We start from the raw sequence: 18176 nt of genomic DNA, 5'->3' as shown, positions 1-18176 counted from the left end.
CCCATAACCCTCCTGCTGTACATTAGATCTCTAGATTTATTAATCCCACATATCTGCTCCTTTGTATCCTCTGCCTACATCCCCCCAATCCCTTACTTCGGTACTTGTGAACCTGTTTTAGTCTCTATCATTGTACATTTGTATCTTTTCTTTTCCAGATTCTACATATAAGTGAGATGACATACTGTCTTTCTTTCTGTCTGACTTATTTCATTATGTCTGGCATAATGTCCTCTGGTTCATCTTTGTTGTGGCAAAGAGCAAGATCTCATTCTTTCCTAGGGCTGAATAATATTCCATTGTATGTATATACCACAGTTTCTTTAATCATTTATCTGTCAGTGGACACTTGGATTGTTTTTATATCTTGGCTACTGTAAATAATGCTACAGTGAATGTGGAAGTATTCATTCCCATGTTTATGAGGTGGTGATTTCATTTGCTTTGGGTGTATGTCCAGAAGAGGGATTATTGGGTCATACAGTAGCTTTAGTTTTAATTTCCTTGGTAGCATCCATACTGTTCACAATGGTTATATTAATCTGCATTCCCACCAGTGGTATAAGATTTTCCTTTTCTCCACATACTCACCAACATTTGTTATCTTTCAACTTTTTGATAATAGCCATCCTAACAGGAGTGAGGTAGTATCTCATAATGGCTTTGATTTGCATTTCTTGGATGATTAATGATGGTGAACACTTTTCCATGTAATGGTTGGCCACTATTGAGTTGTATGAGCTATTAATTTGGGGCAATCTATTGGAATCCATTTCCAACACTACTTCATTTTCTTGATCATCTCATTTGCTGTGCAGAAGCTTTTTAGTGTGATGTAGCTCCATTTATTTTCCATCTTGTATCTTGAGCTTTTGATGTGATATCTTAAAAAATTGAATAAATAATTGTGAAGGTCAATGTTCAGTGCTTTTTCCTTATGTTCTCTTCTAGGAGTTTCATAGTTTCAGATCATATATTTGTCTTTCATTCATTCAGAATTGACTTCTGTATATAGTGACATATAAGAGTCCAATTTCATTCTCTTACATGTAGAAATCCAGTTTTCCCATCTCTGTTTATTGAAGACATCATTCCCCATTGTGTCTTCTTGGTGCTTATGTCAAAAATTTGTTACAGTGTTTATTTGTATTTGTTTATGGGATCTCTATTCTGTTCTACTGGTCTATGTGTCTGCTTTTATGCCAGTACCATACTTAAATTTTGATTACTATAACTCTGTAATTTAATTTAAAATCAGAACATGTGGTGCCTCTAATTTTATTTTTCTTTCTTAGAATTGTGTTGGTTGTTCAGGGTCTTTAGTGATACCATACAAATTTTTGTAGTTTTTTTTTTTTCCCCCTATTTCTATAAAAATGCCTTTGGGACTTTGATAGAGATTGTGCTGAATCTCTACATTGGTTTATTAATTTATTACAATTTATTAATGTGAGTTCTTCCAAACTTTAAGCACAGGACATCTTTCCATATATTTTTGTTTCTTTAGTTTCTTTCCTCATGTTTACAGTTTTCAGTGTTCCAATATGTCCTTGGTTAAATTTTTTCCTAGTTTTGTTTTTTGATGTTATCATAAGTGGGACCATTTTCATAATTTATTTTTCAGTTAGGTTGTTATTTATGTATAAAAATATTGATTTTTGTATCCCAAAATTTTACTGAATTCATTTATTAGTTGTTGTACCTTTTATGGAATCTTTGGTGATTTTTTTACATATAGGATGATGTCATTTGTAATCAGAGACAATTTTACTTCTTTCTGATTTGGATGCCTTTTATTTCTTCTTGTCTGATTGCTATTGCTAGTATCCTTTGTACTATGTTGAATAAAAATGATGAGTGGGCATTCTTGCCTTGTACTCTATCTCAGTGGTAGTTTTCCCCTGGTGAAATATTAGCTATGGATTTTGCATAAGCATCTTTATTAGGTTCAGAACTTTTCATCTATACCTAATTATTCAGTTTTTAATTAAGGGAGCACTTTGGACTCTGTCATATGCTTTATCTGTGTCAACTGAGATGATAAATTTGTATCTTCCATGCTATTAATATGAATGTATTTATTGATTTGTGTAATTGAACTTGCATGCCAGGGATAAATCACACTTGGTCATGATGTGCAATATTTTTAAAATACTATTGGATTACATTTACTAACATTAGTAAAAGATTAGTAATTTTTGCATCAACGTTCATCGGAGAAATTGGCCTTTAGTTTTCTTTTCTTGTGATATTTTTTTCTGGCTTAAGATCAAAGAATGCTTACTTCACAAAATATGTTTGGAGACAATCTTTCTAGCTGTATTTTTCAAGAGTTTAAAAAGTATTGCTGTTAATTCTTTGAATGTTTGGTAGGATTCAGCTGAGAAGTCAGCTACCTCCTGGGCTCTTCCTTTGTGGAAACTTTTGTGTATTTATTCAATTGCTTTATTTGTTATTGGTCTGCTCAGGATATCTAGTTCTTGCTAACTCCATTTTAGTGATTATATTTTCTAGGAATTTATCCAATTCCTATAAGTTGTCCAACTGTTGGCATATAATTGTTTTTAATGGTCCCTCATGAACCTCTCTATTGATACCGCCGTTTACCGGTGACAAGTTTTGCTCCTTCTAATGTTGAAGATTGAACACTAGAGAAGCACGCCAAGGTAAGCATATTAAGCAGGTTTTATTTAAAGGTAATAATACAGACTTCTCCTGACAGGAAGAAAGGGGCCATGGCTGATGTTCTAAAGTCCCAAGAAGTGAGCACACCCTACATCTTTTATAGGTTAAAGTCTCTTTTGTTCTCCAGTTCTCTCTGCCTTATCTCTCCTTCCTGCCTACATGAGTAGTCCTGGTTTTGCATTAAGTGAGAAGCCATGGGCAGGGGGAGGACCAAGGTGATTCAGGCAGATAAGGGCCCAGGGGGCATTAATTAGCAGCTCCTTGCTTGCAGTCCTTGATAAAGGCAGGTAAATTTGATAATCAATGGACTCTGGAGATCCTTGACATTCCATTCTGCCAGGGGCAGTCTCCAACTTCCAGAGGCAGATGGCTTCATGGCTTCATTTCCTCGATTTGACCTGATCCCCTATTTCTAAACTAACTACCTGTCCTTAATTCTGGCTTCACTATTTCTGAGGTATCTGTTATAATTGCTTTGCTTTTTTAAAATTTTGACTTTTTTCCTTTTTATCTTTGACTAGCTGAAAGTGTTTCAATTTTGCTAATTGTTTTTAAAAAAGCCTCAGTTTTATTCCATTTTTTTTATTCTCTAGTTGATTTATTTCTGTTCTGATGTTTATCTATTTCCTTCTTTTTGCTAATTTGGGGTCTAGTTTGTTTTTTTTTTCTAGTCCCTTGAATTGTAATCTTGGACCATTTATTTGGAATCCTTCTTTTTTAATGTAAGCATTTTTTGTGATAAAGATCCCTCTTAGAACTTTTTTCACTGTATTTCACAGGTTGTGCTTACATTCTCATTTGTCTCAAGATGTTTTCTAATCTCTTTTATGATTTTTTTCTTTGGCTTGTTTGTTGTTCAGGAGCAAATTGTTTAATTTCAACATACTTGAATTTTTAAAGATTCTGTAAGACCCCCAAAATGGAGACCCTAACTCTGTTCCACGGACCGACGGCAACCCCAATCAACCGCAGGAGGCTTCACTTGATGCAAACCGCAAGTGGCTTTTATTCCAGCACGCTGGGACCCAACTCGTGACTCACGCAGGAGTCGAGGAGTCAACTCCCTAGCAGAAAATCTAACGAGTTTATAAAGGCAGAAACCACACATCGGGAGGGGTCGCATACGGAAGGGAAAAGGGGAACAAAGCCGCCGGGAAATTCCAAAGGGGGTCTGGGTTTGCTGATAACATACAACATGTTCACAATGTTTTACAACAGGGCATAGATTCTGGTCAATAGTTTCTGGTAATCTTATATCCTATATATCTTAACTGTCTGAGCACTATCTTGCTCAGTTTACCCTTTTACTCTCTGTTTGGGGCTGTTTCCTGGAACAGCTTTAAGGGCTTTGTTCCCATCACTGGGAGGGAGACCTTAGGGAGTTGAGATAAAACAGACAGCTTAAAAAAATATCCATTCTTTCAATTCCTCCTGTTATTGATTTATAGTTTTATACCACTATGATTTGAAGTGATACTGATGTTATTTCAATCTTAGATTTGTTAAGATTTGTTTTGTGGCCTAATGTATGGTCTAGCCTGGGGAGTGTTCCTTGTGCGCAGGAGAAAAATTTGTATTTAGATGTAGGTTCAGTAAACATCTGCTTAGGTCTCTTTGGTGAAAAGTTGAATTCAAGTCCAGTATTTCCTTATTAATTTTCTTTTTGCTTGATCTATTCATTGTAGAAAGTGGAGTATTGAATTACCCTCATATTGTATGGCATTTATTTCTCCCTTCATGTTTACTATTATTTGCTTTATATATTCAGGTGTTCCAATGTTAGGTGTATATATATTTATAATGGTTATTTCTTGTTGATGAATAATGACCTTCTTTTGTCTCTTGTGACAATTTTTGACCTGAAGTCTCTTTTACGAAATATGTGTAGCATCCTCTGCTTTTTTTTTTTTTTTTTTTTTTTGTGGTACTAGGGATTAAGCTCAGAGCACTTTGCCACTGAACTATATTCCCAGCCCTTTTTATTTCTGAGACAGGTTCTCCCTGAAACTGTCTTGCTGAACTTGAACTTGTTTTCTTTCTGTTTAGCTGCTTCCTGGGCTGCTGGGATTACAGGCAAGTACCACTGCATAAAGCTTTTGTTTACCATTTGCAAGGAATGCCTTTTTCCATTCTTCCACTTTCAGCCTATGTGTGTCAGTAAAGCTTAAGTGGGTCTCTTGTTTGTGTAGGGCAGCATTTAGTTATTTTTTTCTCCTTTTTATCCGCTCAGTCATTCTGTATTGTCCCGACCCGCAGGACTTCAACGGGAACCTGGAGGGGGAAGCGGGGATTGGGAGAGACAAGAGACACGGGAAATGGAGACAAGACAAAAGCCTGATCAAGTCTCGTTTATTAGGGGAATAAACACAGTTAATATAAAGTACAAAAACCAATCAGGGGAAAGCGCACGAAGGCAAGACTAGTCTCGCACCAGAACTCGAATAAGGAAGTGTAGTTGGCCAATCATGAAGCACCACGCAATCTAGTCTGATGCACCTGGTATAGTCCGACAGTTGTGTGTACAGGTAGAGGCACGCCCCGCCAGCATCCGGCAGGCGCCATCTTAGCTCAGTGTGAGGCCAGGCAGGGGGTGTGACCATGAGGCAAGTTAGGGCGTGTGACCTGCCGGCTCCAGACACTGTATCTTTTGATTGAAAATTTAATCCATTTACATTCAAGGTTATTACTGTTGGCTAACAATTTACAGCTATCTTATTATTATTTGTTTTCTAGTAGTTTTGTAGCTTTGTTCCTTCTTGCTCTCTTGCAAGATGACTAAATTTCTGAAATGTTAAGCTTTATTTCTTTCCTCCTATCATTTGTGTACTTGCTGTAGTTTTTTGTTATTGTTGTTTTGTTTTGTGGTTATCACGAGGCTTGCATGAAACATCTTACAGTTATAATCTATTTTAAGTTGATAACAACTTCATTTCTGTCATATACAAAAACTCTGGTCTTTTACCTTCTTTCCACGTGTTTTTGAAATTACAGTTTGCATTTTTATCTTGTATATTTATTAACAAAACGTTGTAGTTTTATTTTTTACTACTTAAATTTTAACCTTCATATCAAAGATACGTACAGTTTACATATCACCATTATAATATCAGAGTATTCTAGATTTAACTGTATATTTGTCTTTCAGTAATTTTTATAGTCATATATGTATTTATGATAGTAATTTTCATTCTTCTGTGTCTGCTTGAAGAACTTCCTTAAGCATTCTTGTAAGGCAGGTCTAGTGGTAATGAATTCCCTCAAATTTTGCTTGCATATGAAATACCTTGTTTCTCTATTACTTCTAAAGGACATCTTTGCTGGGAACAGTATTCTTGGCTGGTAGATTTTTCCTTTCAGCACTTTGAATATATCACCCTATTCTTTCTTGGCATACGGGATTTCTTCTGAGAAACCTGCCAATACTCTAATGGGGATTCCCTTATATGTAACTCGATGATTTTATCTTCCTGCCTTTAAAATTCTCTGTCTTCAACTTTGAAAAAATGTTAATTATGTTATTTCTGCATAATTGAAGCAAAAAGAAAAAAAAAAACCCAAATCATTAGGGGCATTTTAGTTATGAAGATCTGACTTAGGATTAATAACAATAACCTAACTCACAGCTTGTACAAACAGCTGAAAACATACTCTACCTGGCACTTGATAACAAGAAAAAGCCAGTTTTTCATATTTCTAGGTCAAAATCAGTGGAATCTGAGAACTTGAAGAAATCTTAGAGATAATTATTCAGGAATAAACTGAGTAACTTGTTTTAAGTTCTTGGAGGCTAGAGAAAGCTGGACCTCAGATCTCCTGAGCACCAGGTCATTGCTGTCTCTACCTCCACCAACATGGAGGTACTCCACTTCATCAACACAGCTGTGGTCACCAGTTTCATGAGGGATTTCACTTCTTTTCATTGCACCAGTATACCATGTATTTTTGCCAAGATCACTCCTAGTTGCAAAATGTCCTCTATTTTGAGTTAAGCATAAAGTGTACTGGGGAGTGTTTTTTTTAAATAAAAGTTGAATAAACATTTTGATTGCAGAGTTGTTATAATGGAAAGCTCTTTAAGAATGTTTGTGATTCTAGATTCAGGATTGGAGATCAAATGGAGTAGCAAAAAGGAACTATCCAATTTGAAAGATTGCTGTCACCTTTTAGTTGAAGCAAATTCCCAATTTTAGGAATAATGTTTGCTTTCTAGGAAACAACCTGATGACGGACTCAGGCCACCAGTTCAGACATTATTGTGTTGTGTTGTTGTTTATTAGGTTGTTGCCAACAAAGTGGAGTTGGGGGGTAAAATGGAGTTGACTTCAAACGAATAAAATTCATCTCTCCCCAATACAGAATTCTAGTTAGTTTTAGAGATTTAATTCCACAGCTAGTTAAATTCAGCAATGGTGCAGTAGACGGCAAGGTGGATGGCAGAAGTGGGGCTGGGGTCAGTGTGGAGGTAGGATCTCCTTGGCATTTTAATTTACTCCAGGTCTTTAACCCTCATGCAGAACCCACAAACCGCAGGAAGGGAAAGAGATCAATAAGCACCATGTGTGAGCTCAGAGCTTTCCAAGTTCTTCAACATTTTCTGAGCCCTTTCTGTTTCTCCTCTCCCTGAACATGCAAACCCTATTCCAAGGCAGAGTAAGACTGGCTCCCATGCTCCACTGCTTTCCAAAAGAGTCTTTATTCTTCAGCTTAATGATCTGGCTGCCAGCATTTGCACTCACGCTGGCGGCTACGCTGAAATGCACACACCAGCCAAACACTCACAACACTCTGCCCAGGCCCATGCTGCTCATCAGCTACAATAACAAAAGGTGGAAACTCAGGTTGGAGTCCATTGAATGTAGATGAAAACTGCTGGAAAGGCAGTTGTGAAATGGACCTCAAATTCTCCCAACTGAATATTATGGTTGTTTTTCTAATGCTATGGACCCCAGGCTCCTGTGTAACGAATATTAACACCTCCCTGATTTTATAACATCCCAGTTAATTGCTCACGTTTTTCATTATGGCATAAACTTATTTCCATCTTTCTTCCTGGTAGGTTTAGAGTGAAGCAGCCTCCACCCAGTACTGGACTGAAAGTGACTTACAAACCTGGGCCTGTAAGTCTTATTACGTGTTATCTGTTGTATGCGCATGCACGCACATGTGGATCTATATTTCCAGTGAAGTGAGTTTTTAAATCATTCTGCCCATTCAGTTTAAACCAGGTATAAGTTTAATTTTTCTAGTATTATCAGCAAAGATTCCCAGTATTGGTAAAATATGTGGTATGATATCATTTGTTTCCTCTAAGCACCATGGGAAAGATCCCATGTGTAAACAGAGTTAAACTTCTAGTTATGGAAAATTTCTGAAGCTCCCCTCACTTGCTCATGGTTATGTAGTTATGTATGAAGACTAATTTCAAAGTTAAAATTAAATTCTTCTGCAAAGTGAAAAATCATTCAGAAAAACCAATACTTATTCTATTCTTTATATTTTATGTAAATCTGGTTTGCTCTCTTGATATTCGCCATACTAAGAAATATCGTATGTATTCATCAGCAGATTCATTTCTCCAAAGTTCTCTGAGAATACAAATTTATTAATAGTCTGTTCTGACTTTTGATACATTTCCCAAAATGGGATGTTTAGTGACAAAAAGTATATTAATTATATATCCTCACTTATTTAAATTATAATTTCAGAAATATGGTACATTGTAAACAAAAGTTTATCTCAAAATATAATAAAATCACACCTGTAAGTCTTGGCCAGTGTATCATCTGGCTACTTTAACATCCCTCTCTCCTCACTGAGCAAACAGTTCCACCCATATGACACTGATAGTATTTGAGTGCAGAGGATGTTAAAAATGAGGCACATACAAAAAAAAAAAAAAAAAAAAAAAAAAAAAAAGGCACACACCTGTAATCCCAGTGGCTTGAGAAGCTGAGGCAGGATTGCAAGTTCAAAGCCAGCCTCAGCAACTTAGCAAGGTCCTAAACAACTCAGTAAGACCCTGTTTCTAACATAATATAGCAAAAATAAAATAAAATAAAATAAATAAAAAGGAGCTGGGGATGTGGCTCAGTGGTTAAGCACTCCTGAATTCAATCCCTGGTACTAGATAGATAGATAGATAGATAGATAGATAGATAGATAGATAGATAGATAGATAGATAGATAGATAGATAGATGATAGATAAACAAGACACAGAGAGCTTACAGAGTCAGGCACATGGCAGGTACTCAAGAAGTGTATGAATTAAGTGATAGAATGAAGTAGGAAATCTGGCACAGAAAGGATCCATTCATTACAGATGGAACTATATACATAGGCTCAGAAGAGCAGTTAGCAGGGTACCCAGGACTTTAACAATATGCAGTGCTCCCTGGATCTGCATCTCTTAAAGTAGCAGAATTGTTATTCCCCCACATAGATGGGTCAGTGTGGAACAGTGCAAAGTCCATTGGCTTCTATCCTGACAATAACAACAAGCAGACAGACACTAGTAGTTAATGCTCTAAGACTTTTCCTCATCTGTCAACGAGGGAGTTTAAACCAGTCTTAGCCCACTTCTAGCTCTGTTATCTCGTGATCAACTGAAAAACAGCAGTACCTAGGATGAAACTCCAAACAACAATACATTTTGAGACTAAATCCACAATTCATGAGTACCTCTATAAAATAATTAATCACTGTATTATGCCAAGATTTCAGAATCTTCACAACATAAAGCAAAACAAAAATCAAAGCAAACCCTTCTTTCACTATTCTGGGAAGTTAGTAAATCTCATTTAAATCTAAAGTAGGGATTATGCCAAAAGTTGAAATGACTGTTGGATCAACCTTTATAAAATATAAAACCCAGGGTGTATTCTTTGAAGCTCACTTTATACTGTTAAGATTTTTTTCTTTTCTAGTTTTTTTTTTTTTTTTTTTTTTTTTTCCATTTCTTTTTGACAGTAGGTTTTGGCTCTGGCAAAAAATATAATCTACAGACTTCACCATATGTAAATCTAACCACTGTTCAGCTTGGTTAGTCGCCAACATTAAATGAATATGCTCGAAGCCTGGGTAAACCTATGTGATGGCAATATTCCAGCTCTCCTCATGCTGAATTTCGTCATTACCCAGCCCTGTTTTGATTGTTGGGCTTGGAGAACTGAGGGTCTGATTCTCAGAAACAGAGCTGCTGGATTCCCTCCAGTATGCATATATGCACACTGTTGAAAAAACCGAAACATTTTTCAATTCTATTATTTATAAAACTGTATTGAAAAAAATCCATTTGTATCTAATTGCTTTCCATGTGGTAGTTTCTGATTTATTTATTTTTTTCCAGATAACTGTTCCCAAGTCTGCTTTTTAACTCACCTCCTGGAGAGGCAGCTTAGAAACATAAACAGCTCTTTCTTTCCTGGCTAGTATTCTTTTCAACGACTAAGGCAAGAAGCCCATGCCTTGCTGTGTTTCTTCTTCATTATATATTGGGTTTCTTTTCTGTTAGTACAAGCCTCTTTCATGTAGTTTTCAAACCTAACTACTTTGGCATTTAAACTAATTCTGTCTCCCTCTACTGGCTTTGTCACTTTACACATTTTGCATTAGGAACACTACAACCAAGGTGCTGGGTAGGAATGTTAGGGAATTCACCCAGTTTCGTAGATTCATCTTAACATTATATTTACATTTATATTAAATTAATCTCTACTCACAAGAATGACAATAGAAATTCTCAACTAATATTCAAGAAATACTACGATTAGGGTACTGCAGAATTTTACCTTTAGGGTCACTCTAATACCTCGCCATAGTTTCCTTATGATTTTTCCCAAAATTTGCCCCCTTCAAAGATTTTGCTGGGTTCCATTTACTCAAATCTACCAAATTAATCTATAAAATAATTTTGCTAAATGCTTATAATACTATAATTTATTAAAGCCAAATTTAGAAATAAGAAAACTAAAGATTAGACAGTTTAAGTAACTTGCCTAAATTAAGTAAAAAGCAGGATTTGAACTCATACTGTGTCTAAAGAGCTACATTTGTCTTATAGGTGGCAGCTGGTTTGCAGACAGAGCTGAAGGTAGAGCTATTTGCCATGGCTGTTGGAGAGGATGGTGCCAAGGGATCAGCACAGATCTCTTACAATATTGAGATTATGACTGAGCATGATGTTCTGTTCTTACCTGTGGAAGCAAATATCCTTTAAAGATCAATCTGGGTAATCACATATAGTGTAGAAATTACACAGCAGTGAGGAAAATGTGGAAGTCAAAATACACCTCCATATCTTCATTAGTTTTACATATAAAATTATAAGTGTTAAATTTCTTAGAACAAAGACTGTGTCTTCATTCACTTTTTAAAGTGTGCAGCTAAATCTAAAAGATACCTGATATATGGTATATTAGCAGTAACTACAAGTTGAATAGGTATCAATGTTATTGACTATAAATGGAATATCAGACAATCAAAATGAATCTTTTACCTAAAACAACATAATCTCACAGGACAGGGGTAGAAGATATAAAAGTGGGATTTTTGCTGAATCATATAGGCATTCCTTTGTATTTTTGTCTCTAGCCATATAAATATCACACAAGTATCTAATACTCATTATTTGCAGAGCACCATATATTTTATCTTAGTCATAAGTGGAAAATTGGACCCTATCTTTAAAACAATTATATAATACAGTAGCAGGAATGAAGTCTTTGTACTTTTTTAAACTATTTTTTTACTTATCCAGTGACATGAATCATATACTACAAAATCAATCATAGGAAAGCTCCAGGTGTTTGGGAGGGTTAGTGGAAATTAAATTTCTGAGAGCTTAAGAAGTATTAGAAATACAGTGGGAAGGTGGGTTTGAATTAAGTTATGGAGATTTTGAACCCTTGGCCTAGACCTCATTATGTAAGCAACAGTGAACCACTGAAGATGTCTGGCCAGGGGGTAATACCATCAGTATACCTCTACAAAAACGAAACCAGTATCGTGCAGGATATGCTGGAGAAGTGGCCATGCAAAAGAACCACCGCAGGTCTACTTCACCAGGGCAACTCTAAGGACAAGAACCAGAGTGGCAATAGTAGGTGTGAACAGATGTAAAGGTGGGGAAGAAACTGCAACATCTAAAGTGCAAATGAATCATTTATGGAAAAAAAATGATGAGTTCAGCAGCAAGGTTTGGGGCTTAGGAAGTGAATCACTGATATTCAGGACTAAATTTTAGTTGAGAAGCCAGAGACAGAATGATTTTGAGCATTCTCTCCAGAGGCAATGGTTGAATGTATGGAAAAGGAGCAGAAATTTGGGGTCTGTTTAGGGAGCACAAGGAGAAAGAGGAGCAAGTAGAAATAGAACAAGTAATCAGAAAGCCAAGAATATTTTAGAAGTCATAGAATTTCAAGGAAAAGATGGACACAGATGACAAATGCGACAGAGAGGCCAGAGAGAATTCAGATTAAAATAAGATTTAGTTGGAAACAAAACTAAATCACAGAAGATAGAAAATGAGTCCTAAGAAACATCAGGCATGGATAACTTTACAAGAAAAAGGAAAAGAACAGGAAAGAACAAGAGAATATGGTGCCTCAAGGACACCATAAAATAAAATAAATAAAAAATAAATGAAATAAATAAAACTAAATAAAAAGGAGGTGTTTTCAGTTCAGTGTAGACCTAAGTATGTTTGTAGGCTGAAGAGAATGGATCAGAAGAGAATCATTAAAAATATGAGTGAGCAGAAGTACTTGAAACTGCAATATCCCAAAGAGGGCAGGATAATCAAGAATGGACCCAAAGGGTTAGTTTTGGCAAAAGAGAGGATCAAGATGGCTAAGGATCCAGACATTCTGAGGTGAACAAAAAAAGTTAAGGGAACTTGTGTCCGATGAGTTTGATTTCAATAGCAATTGAGATGAGTTCATTTGCTCTTTATTCTTTCAAAAATAAATGGTTTTAATGTGCCAGTCACTTTTGTTTAAGTATTAGGGATATAGCAACAAACAAGAGGGGCAGAAATCCTTGCACTTACACCTCACTCTGAAGACAGATAATATACAAAATAAGTAAAATATGGACTATGATACCAATACAGTGAAGAAAAATATAAAGTAGGATGTAGAAAAATGTTTAGAGAGTATTAAGAGGTTTACAATTAAAACAGGGTGGTTTTCCTTTTCTTTTTAGCAGTGATGGTAAGGCTCTTCCATTGTATAGAAAGAAAATAATCAAAGAACTGGTCTTTCCTTCTGGGAATTAAATCAAGGGCTCATACCCTCTCCCCATAGGTTGTTAAATACCTGAACTGCTGTTGCTGATGACAGCAAGAAAATCATTTCGCATTTATACTAGTATTCCTTGCTTAGAGAGTAGAAACCACTTGTCAATTAGGCACAGACAGATGGAAAACAAGGGGATTTTCTTAGATCATTTGTCTACTTCCAAAAGTCAATGATAGTTCATAGCCCATTTCCCAAGACCTAGCCCTCTTTCCACCAAATGAAGCATGAAATCTGGATGCTGATGTTGTATGGAGCATGGTTATAGTGATAGCATCTTACAGAAAGGTCAGTCACAGTTCAGAGAGAAGTGTACATAGGGGAGAACAGAAGTTACTCTAAGATATTGGTATTTGTCCTCTAACCTCTAACCATGTTCATGTAGAATCTATATTATACAGAAAAGTACCTAAAATTGAGCTGATATTGCTAGAAATGAGACTCTTATGATTAACAAATGTTAATTACGTTTATAAATACAAAAAAATTTAGTCATGAAAATTATGGTCCTTAATGAGTATTTTACCAGTTTTAACAAGTAACTATTATGATAATCGACCAGAAGATTTTCCCCAGGGAAAAGAAAATCCCATGGTCCAGAGGACTTCTACAATTCCTTCCTCTACACTTGGTGTCTTCATGTCTCGAAAAGTTTCTCCATACTAGGTCCAGTAAGTAGTAAGTGGGAATTTGATTGTCAAACATTCAAATTCGAGGCCTCAAACCTCAAGTTGTTCCCCTCTTCTTATAGTTACAAACCAAGAAACCATTTAACCTGATTGAATGAAAATATTTGTTTTCAATAACTATAATTGTTACCCTTTTATATATTATCGAATCCAATCTTCAACAAGATAGATTTTCTTTTCCTATTTTATGAGGAAACAGGCCAGATAATATTAAGTGGAAGTAAAAATCTAACATTTTATGTGACTCTAAAGTTCATTCTTTTAAGCACTATCTTCATTGTACAGATAAATTGGTCATACCCTCCAAAAAGCAGTAGCACAAACACCAAGGCACCCTTTTTTGGAACTGAGAATTCACAATTAAGCCAATGATTTTCAAACTTTTTAGGCTTAGGACTCCTTTTATATTCTTAAAAACTGTTGAGGATCCCAAAGAGTTCTTTTTGTATGTGGGTATAATCTATCAATATTTACTAAACTAAAATTAAAATTGGAAAAATTTACAATTAGAAAAAATAATAAACCAATATCTTAAATTACATATTTTTAATGAAAAATGCTCCAAAACAAAGATTAAATGAGTGGAATTGTTTTATAATTTTGCAAATCTCTTTAACATCCGGCTTAAGAGAACATAGTATATTCTCACATCTGCATTGTATTCAGTCTCTTACCATATCACACATCATACAGCCTCTGGAAAACTCTACCTCATGTCTTTGAATGAGAGAACAAAGCAATAACATCTTATACTAGACGCATCCTCGGGCTGCCACAATGAAGTATCATGAATGAGGTAACTTAGAAGAGTGGGTACTTATTCTCTTAACATGGACGTGTCTAGAGGTTCAAAATCAAGGTGTCAGCATGGTTGGTTCCTTCTGTAGGCTCTGAGGGAGAATCTGTTCTATGCCTCTCTCATAGTTCTTGGTGTTTGCCAGCCAACCTTGGCTTGTGGCTTCGTCACTCCATTCTCTTCCTATCTTTGCATGGCTATCTTTTGTATTTCTCTGTCGCTCTCTCTCTCCTTACAAAGATGCACTCATTGGGTTTAGGGGCTCCCTTAACCCAGAATGACTGCACATTTACTTGATTACATTTGTTAAGATTTTATTTACAAATAGAGCCACACATGCAGGTTCTATTAGACATGAATTTTGGAAGGGCAAACCCAGTAGTCTGTCCTTTGTTCCCTCAAAATTCATTCAAAATACATTCTCCTGTCCCAAAAGTCTTAACCCATTTCTAAAGATCTCATCTAAATATCAACTCAAAAGGTTTCAGACATAATAATCTAAAAGCATCTAAATCAGCTATGGGTGAGACTTTGGGTATGACCCATCCTAGCCGCTCCATCTATGGTCCAGTAACACTAAAAAACAAGTTTCCAGCTTCCAAAATACAATGGTGTAGGACAAGTATAAGAGACATCCCCATCCCATGAGAAAATGGAAAGAATTAAGGGTCAATGGTATAAAGCAAGCTTACAATCTAGTAGGGAAAATTCCACTGGGTTCAAGGACAGAAATCTATGGCACCATCTGCCCTCTGTGCCAATGCAAGCTCCGCAAACCCCATTCTCCAGGACTCTCCTCTAAGACACTGCATTAGATCTGCCCTCTTGGCCCTTGGCAGCAGGCCTACACTATGGGCAGTCTGCTTCCTGCTTATAGAATTCAAGAAGCCTGACAGCCTTTCTTCACTTTCTTCCATCTGTCTCTTTAAGTACTGTTTATATCAGTTTCTGCTGATATAACATACTCCAAACCCAGCAGTCTTCAGTGGATATCAAGGGGATCTGCACATTAAGATATCACAGTTCTGCACAGACTCTTCCTGAATGATCTCTATTCCTAGTTTCTATTCCTGGATTCCGCTGAGATGGTTGATTGGATTCATGGTCAAATGCCTATTCTCTACAGCAGGTTTTTCATCCCGTCGAGTGATTTCTCCAGAACGTACCTTTGCATTTTTTGCAATATGGATAGGGACAAGCTATGAATTTTCCAAATAATCATATTCTGACTTTTCTGTTGAACAGTTGCTCTCTTTCTTCTTACACAAGAGGCAAGAAATCAGGTCACACCTTCCATATTTTGCTTGTGAATTTCAGCTAAATATCCAAATTCATTTGTAAGTTCTACTTTCTACCCAACAGCAGAATACCAAATTCGGCTAAGTTTTCTGTCATTTTCTATTAAGGATCACCTTTCCTCCAGTGTTTTTGGTCGAGGTCTCATCAGAAGCACCTATGATGTTCATAGTTCTACCAACATTGTTCATAACAACATATGAATTCAAGATTATTGCTTTCCCTACGTCCTCATCACTTCCTTTAGAGATCACACCAGAATTGCCCTTGGTGTCTATATCTCTACCAAAGGCTCTTTATAGCAATCCAGACTTTTTGTACCATGTGGCTCAAAATTCTTCTATCCCCTACTCATGAACAAACTTGTCACTTCTCTATTTTTAGGTATTTGTTACAGCTGCACTCCCCCCTTCTGATAGCAAAATCTGCATTTTCGTGGGGCTACAGTAACAAGCTACCATAAACTGGGTAGTTTAAAACAACAAATACTTATTCTCTTGTATGTCAGGCCAGAGGTCAGAAACAAGGCTTTGGCAGGGTTGGTTCCTTCTAGAGGTTCTGAGGGAGAATTTATTCCAAGCTTCTCCTAGCTTCTGATAGTAGTCAGCAATCCTTAATGCTCCTTGGCTTGTGACCCCATCATTCCAACCCCAAACTCTTCCATATCACATGGTCTCCTCCCTCTATACCTTCATATGGCATTCTTACAAGGAAAGTCACTGAATTAAAGGGCCCATTTTCTCTAATCCATTATGACCTTCCTCTTAACCAATTACATTTGTAAGGACTCTATATCCCAAAATGGTCACATTCATAGGACTGAGGTGGACACAAATTTCCAGAGGACATTAATCAACCCAGTACACAGTTTAATATTGTTGTCTTGGCCTACACTGTGGGAACCAAAGTATTAAGGCATGGTTTATTTCAATTCTGGTCCAGACTTTCAGAAGTTAGCGGAAAAGATAAGCAGTAAAGTTAGCATCTCTAGTTGGACAATTCTCACTACTGTTGAAAAACTTTCAAATAAATAAGATTCAAAAGTTCTATTGGTAGTAACTTCTAAGTAATTTCATGAATCCATCTAAAGGAAGAAATGTCTTATTATTGCCTTGACACCACTTCATGTATATTATCACAGTTAATGTGATTAAAAAGATGTAATGACTACAGTGACATATTTTGTTTCCTTTAAGTAGCTCTCAATAACTCTGAAAGTAGGTACTATTATCCCTACTTCATAAAATAACAATCTCAAACCTAACAAGGTTAGGTTGTTTACTCTATAGAAGCTATGTTAGTTATCTGTTACTATGTAACAAATTATCCAAAACTTAATGGCTTAAAACAAGAACCACTTATATCACACAGCTTCTGTGGGTGAGGAATCCAGATCCTCCCCATCGTGTCCTTTGGCTCAACTGGGGTGAATCTGCCATCAAGCTTACTCAAGTAGTTACAGCAAATTCAGTTCCTTGCAGGCTCTTAAAACTGAGGGCTTCATTTCCTCACTGGATATTGTTTGGTGACACCCCTCAGTTCCTTGCATGTAGCTCTCTTCCTAAAGCGTTTCAACTCATAACACATAAACAAGCAAGAAGATCCTAAGAGTGTGGGTAATGCAGAATTCAGTGTTTTGTAATCTAATCTTGGGTGAGATATCCCTTATATTTGTTGCATTTGGTTCATTAGAAACCCATCACTAGGCCTAACCCATACCCAAGGGCAAGGGATTACATAAGGGCAATTACTGCCAGGCTCTATACAAGGGTTGGGAACAGTGACTATTAGATCATATGCACTATGTTCTAAAAACACATCAGGTCTACTTAGATCCCTAAAACCTCAAAAATAAAGAACTTAGAATATATAGTGATATATTCTTAAGAAACTTAGTTCCATTTCAAATTTACATCTTAAATTGTGAAGAAAGGGTGAGGGTTGTGGACAATGCATGTATGTAGCCCAGGTGGCTTCTTTTTAGCCTCTGCCCACAACCTCCCTTCTCTTCTTTCCTCTCAATTATAGCTGATGGATAGAGAGTCTTGAGCCCAGGGATAGACACCATTGCCTTACCAGGCATAATCCTAGATTCTCTATTAGAGATTTGCTAAATTTCTTTGGGATGAGATGTGACTGATGAGACTTGACACCAAGAAACAATTTAATACCAAATACATAAAGCACCTCACTTCTACCCAAGGAACCTTAAAATTGTTAAGCATATCCTTTCTAAATAAATGGAGAAAGAGATGTAATAGGTATTTTCTTTTTAAAATAAGCTTGATTATTATATTTCTAATAAACTATTGTAAGGATCCTATATTATAGGTTTTTCTTTAGGGCATTTTGAGCTTCTTATGTTATTTACTACATCATTTTCAAAAGATATTATTGATTAAATAGTCTTGGGAATT

General features: G+C 36.2%; 1 protein-coding gene across 1 annotated transcript in view; it reads left to right on the top strand.

Moving 5' to 3' along the window:
• SPAG17 (sperm associated antigen 17) overlaps positions 1 to 18176 on the top strand; it is a 211042-nt gene that overhangs the window by 186199 nt on the left and 6667 nt on the right. The window contains exons 46-48 of the mRNA XM_079156427.1: positions 7742 to 7802; positions 10746 to 10890; positions 13505 to 13656. Of these exons, the coding sequence (XP_079012553.1) occupies positions 7742 to 7802; positions 10746 to 10890; positions 13505 to 13644 (346 nt within the window). The 3' untranslated portion in view covers positions 13645 to 13656. The remainder of the gene's footprint in view (positions 1 to 7741; positions 7803 to 10745; positions 10891 to 13504; positions 13657 to 18176) is intronic.

Source organism: Sciurus vulgaris (genome assembly GCF_902686455.1).
Source record: "Sciurus vulgaris genome assembly, chromosome: 1".
Lineage (NCBI taxonomy): Eukaryota > Metazoa > Chordata > Mammalia > Rodentia > Sciuridae > Sciurus > Sciurus vulgaris.
Note: the sequence above shows the minus strand (reverse complement) of the source record. Positions and strands in the feature narration are given on the sequence as shown.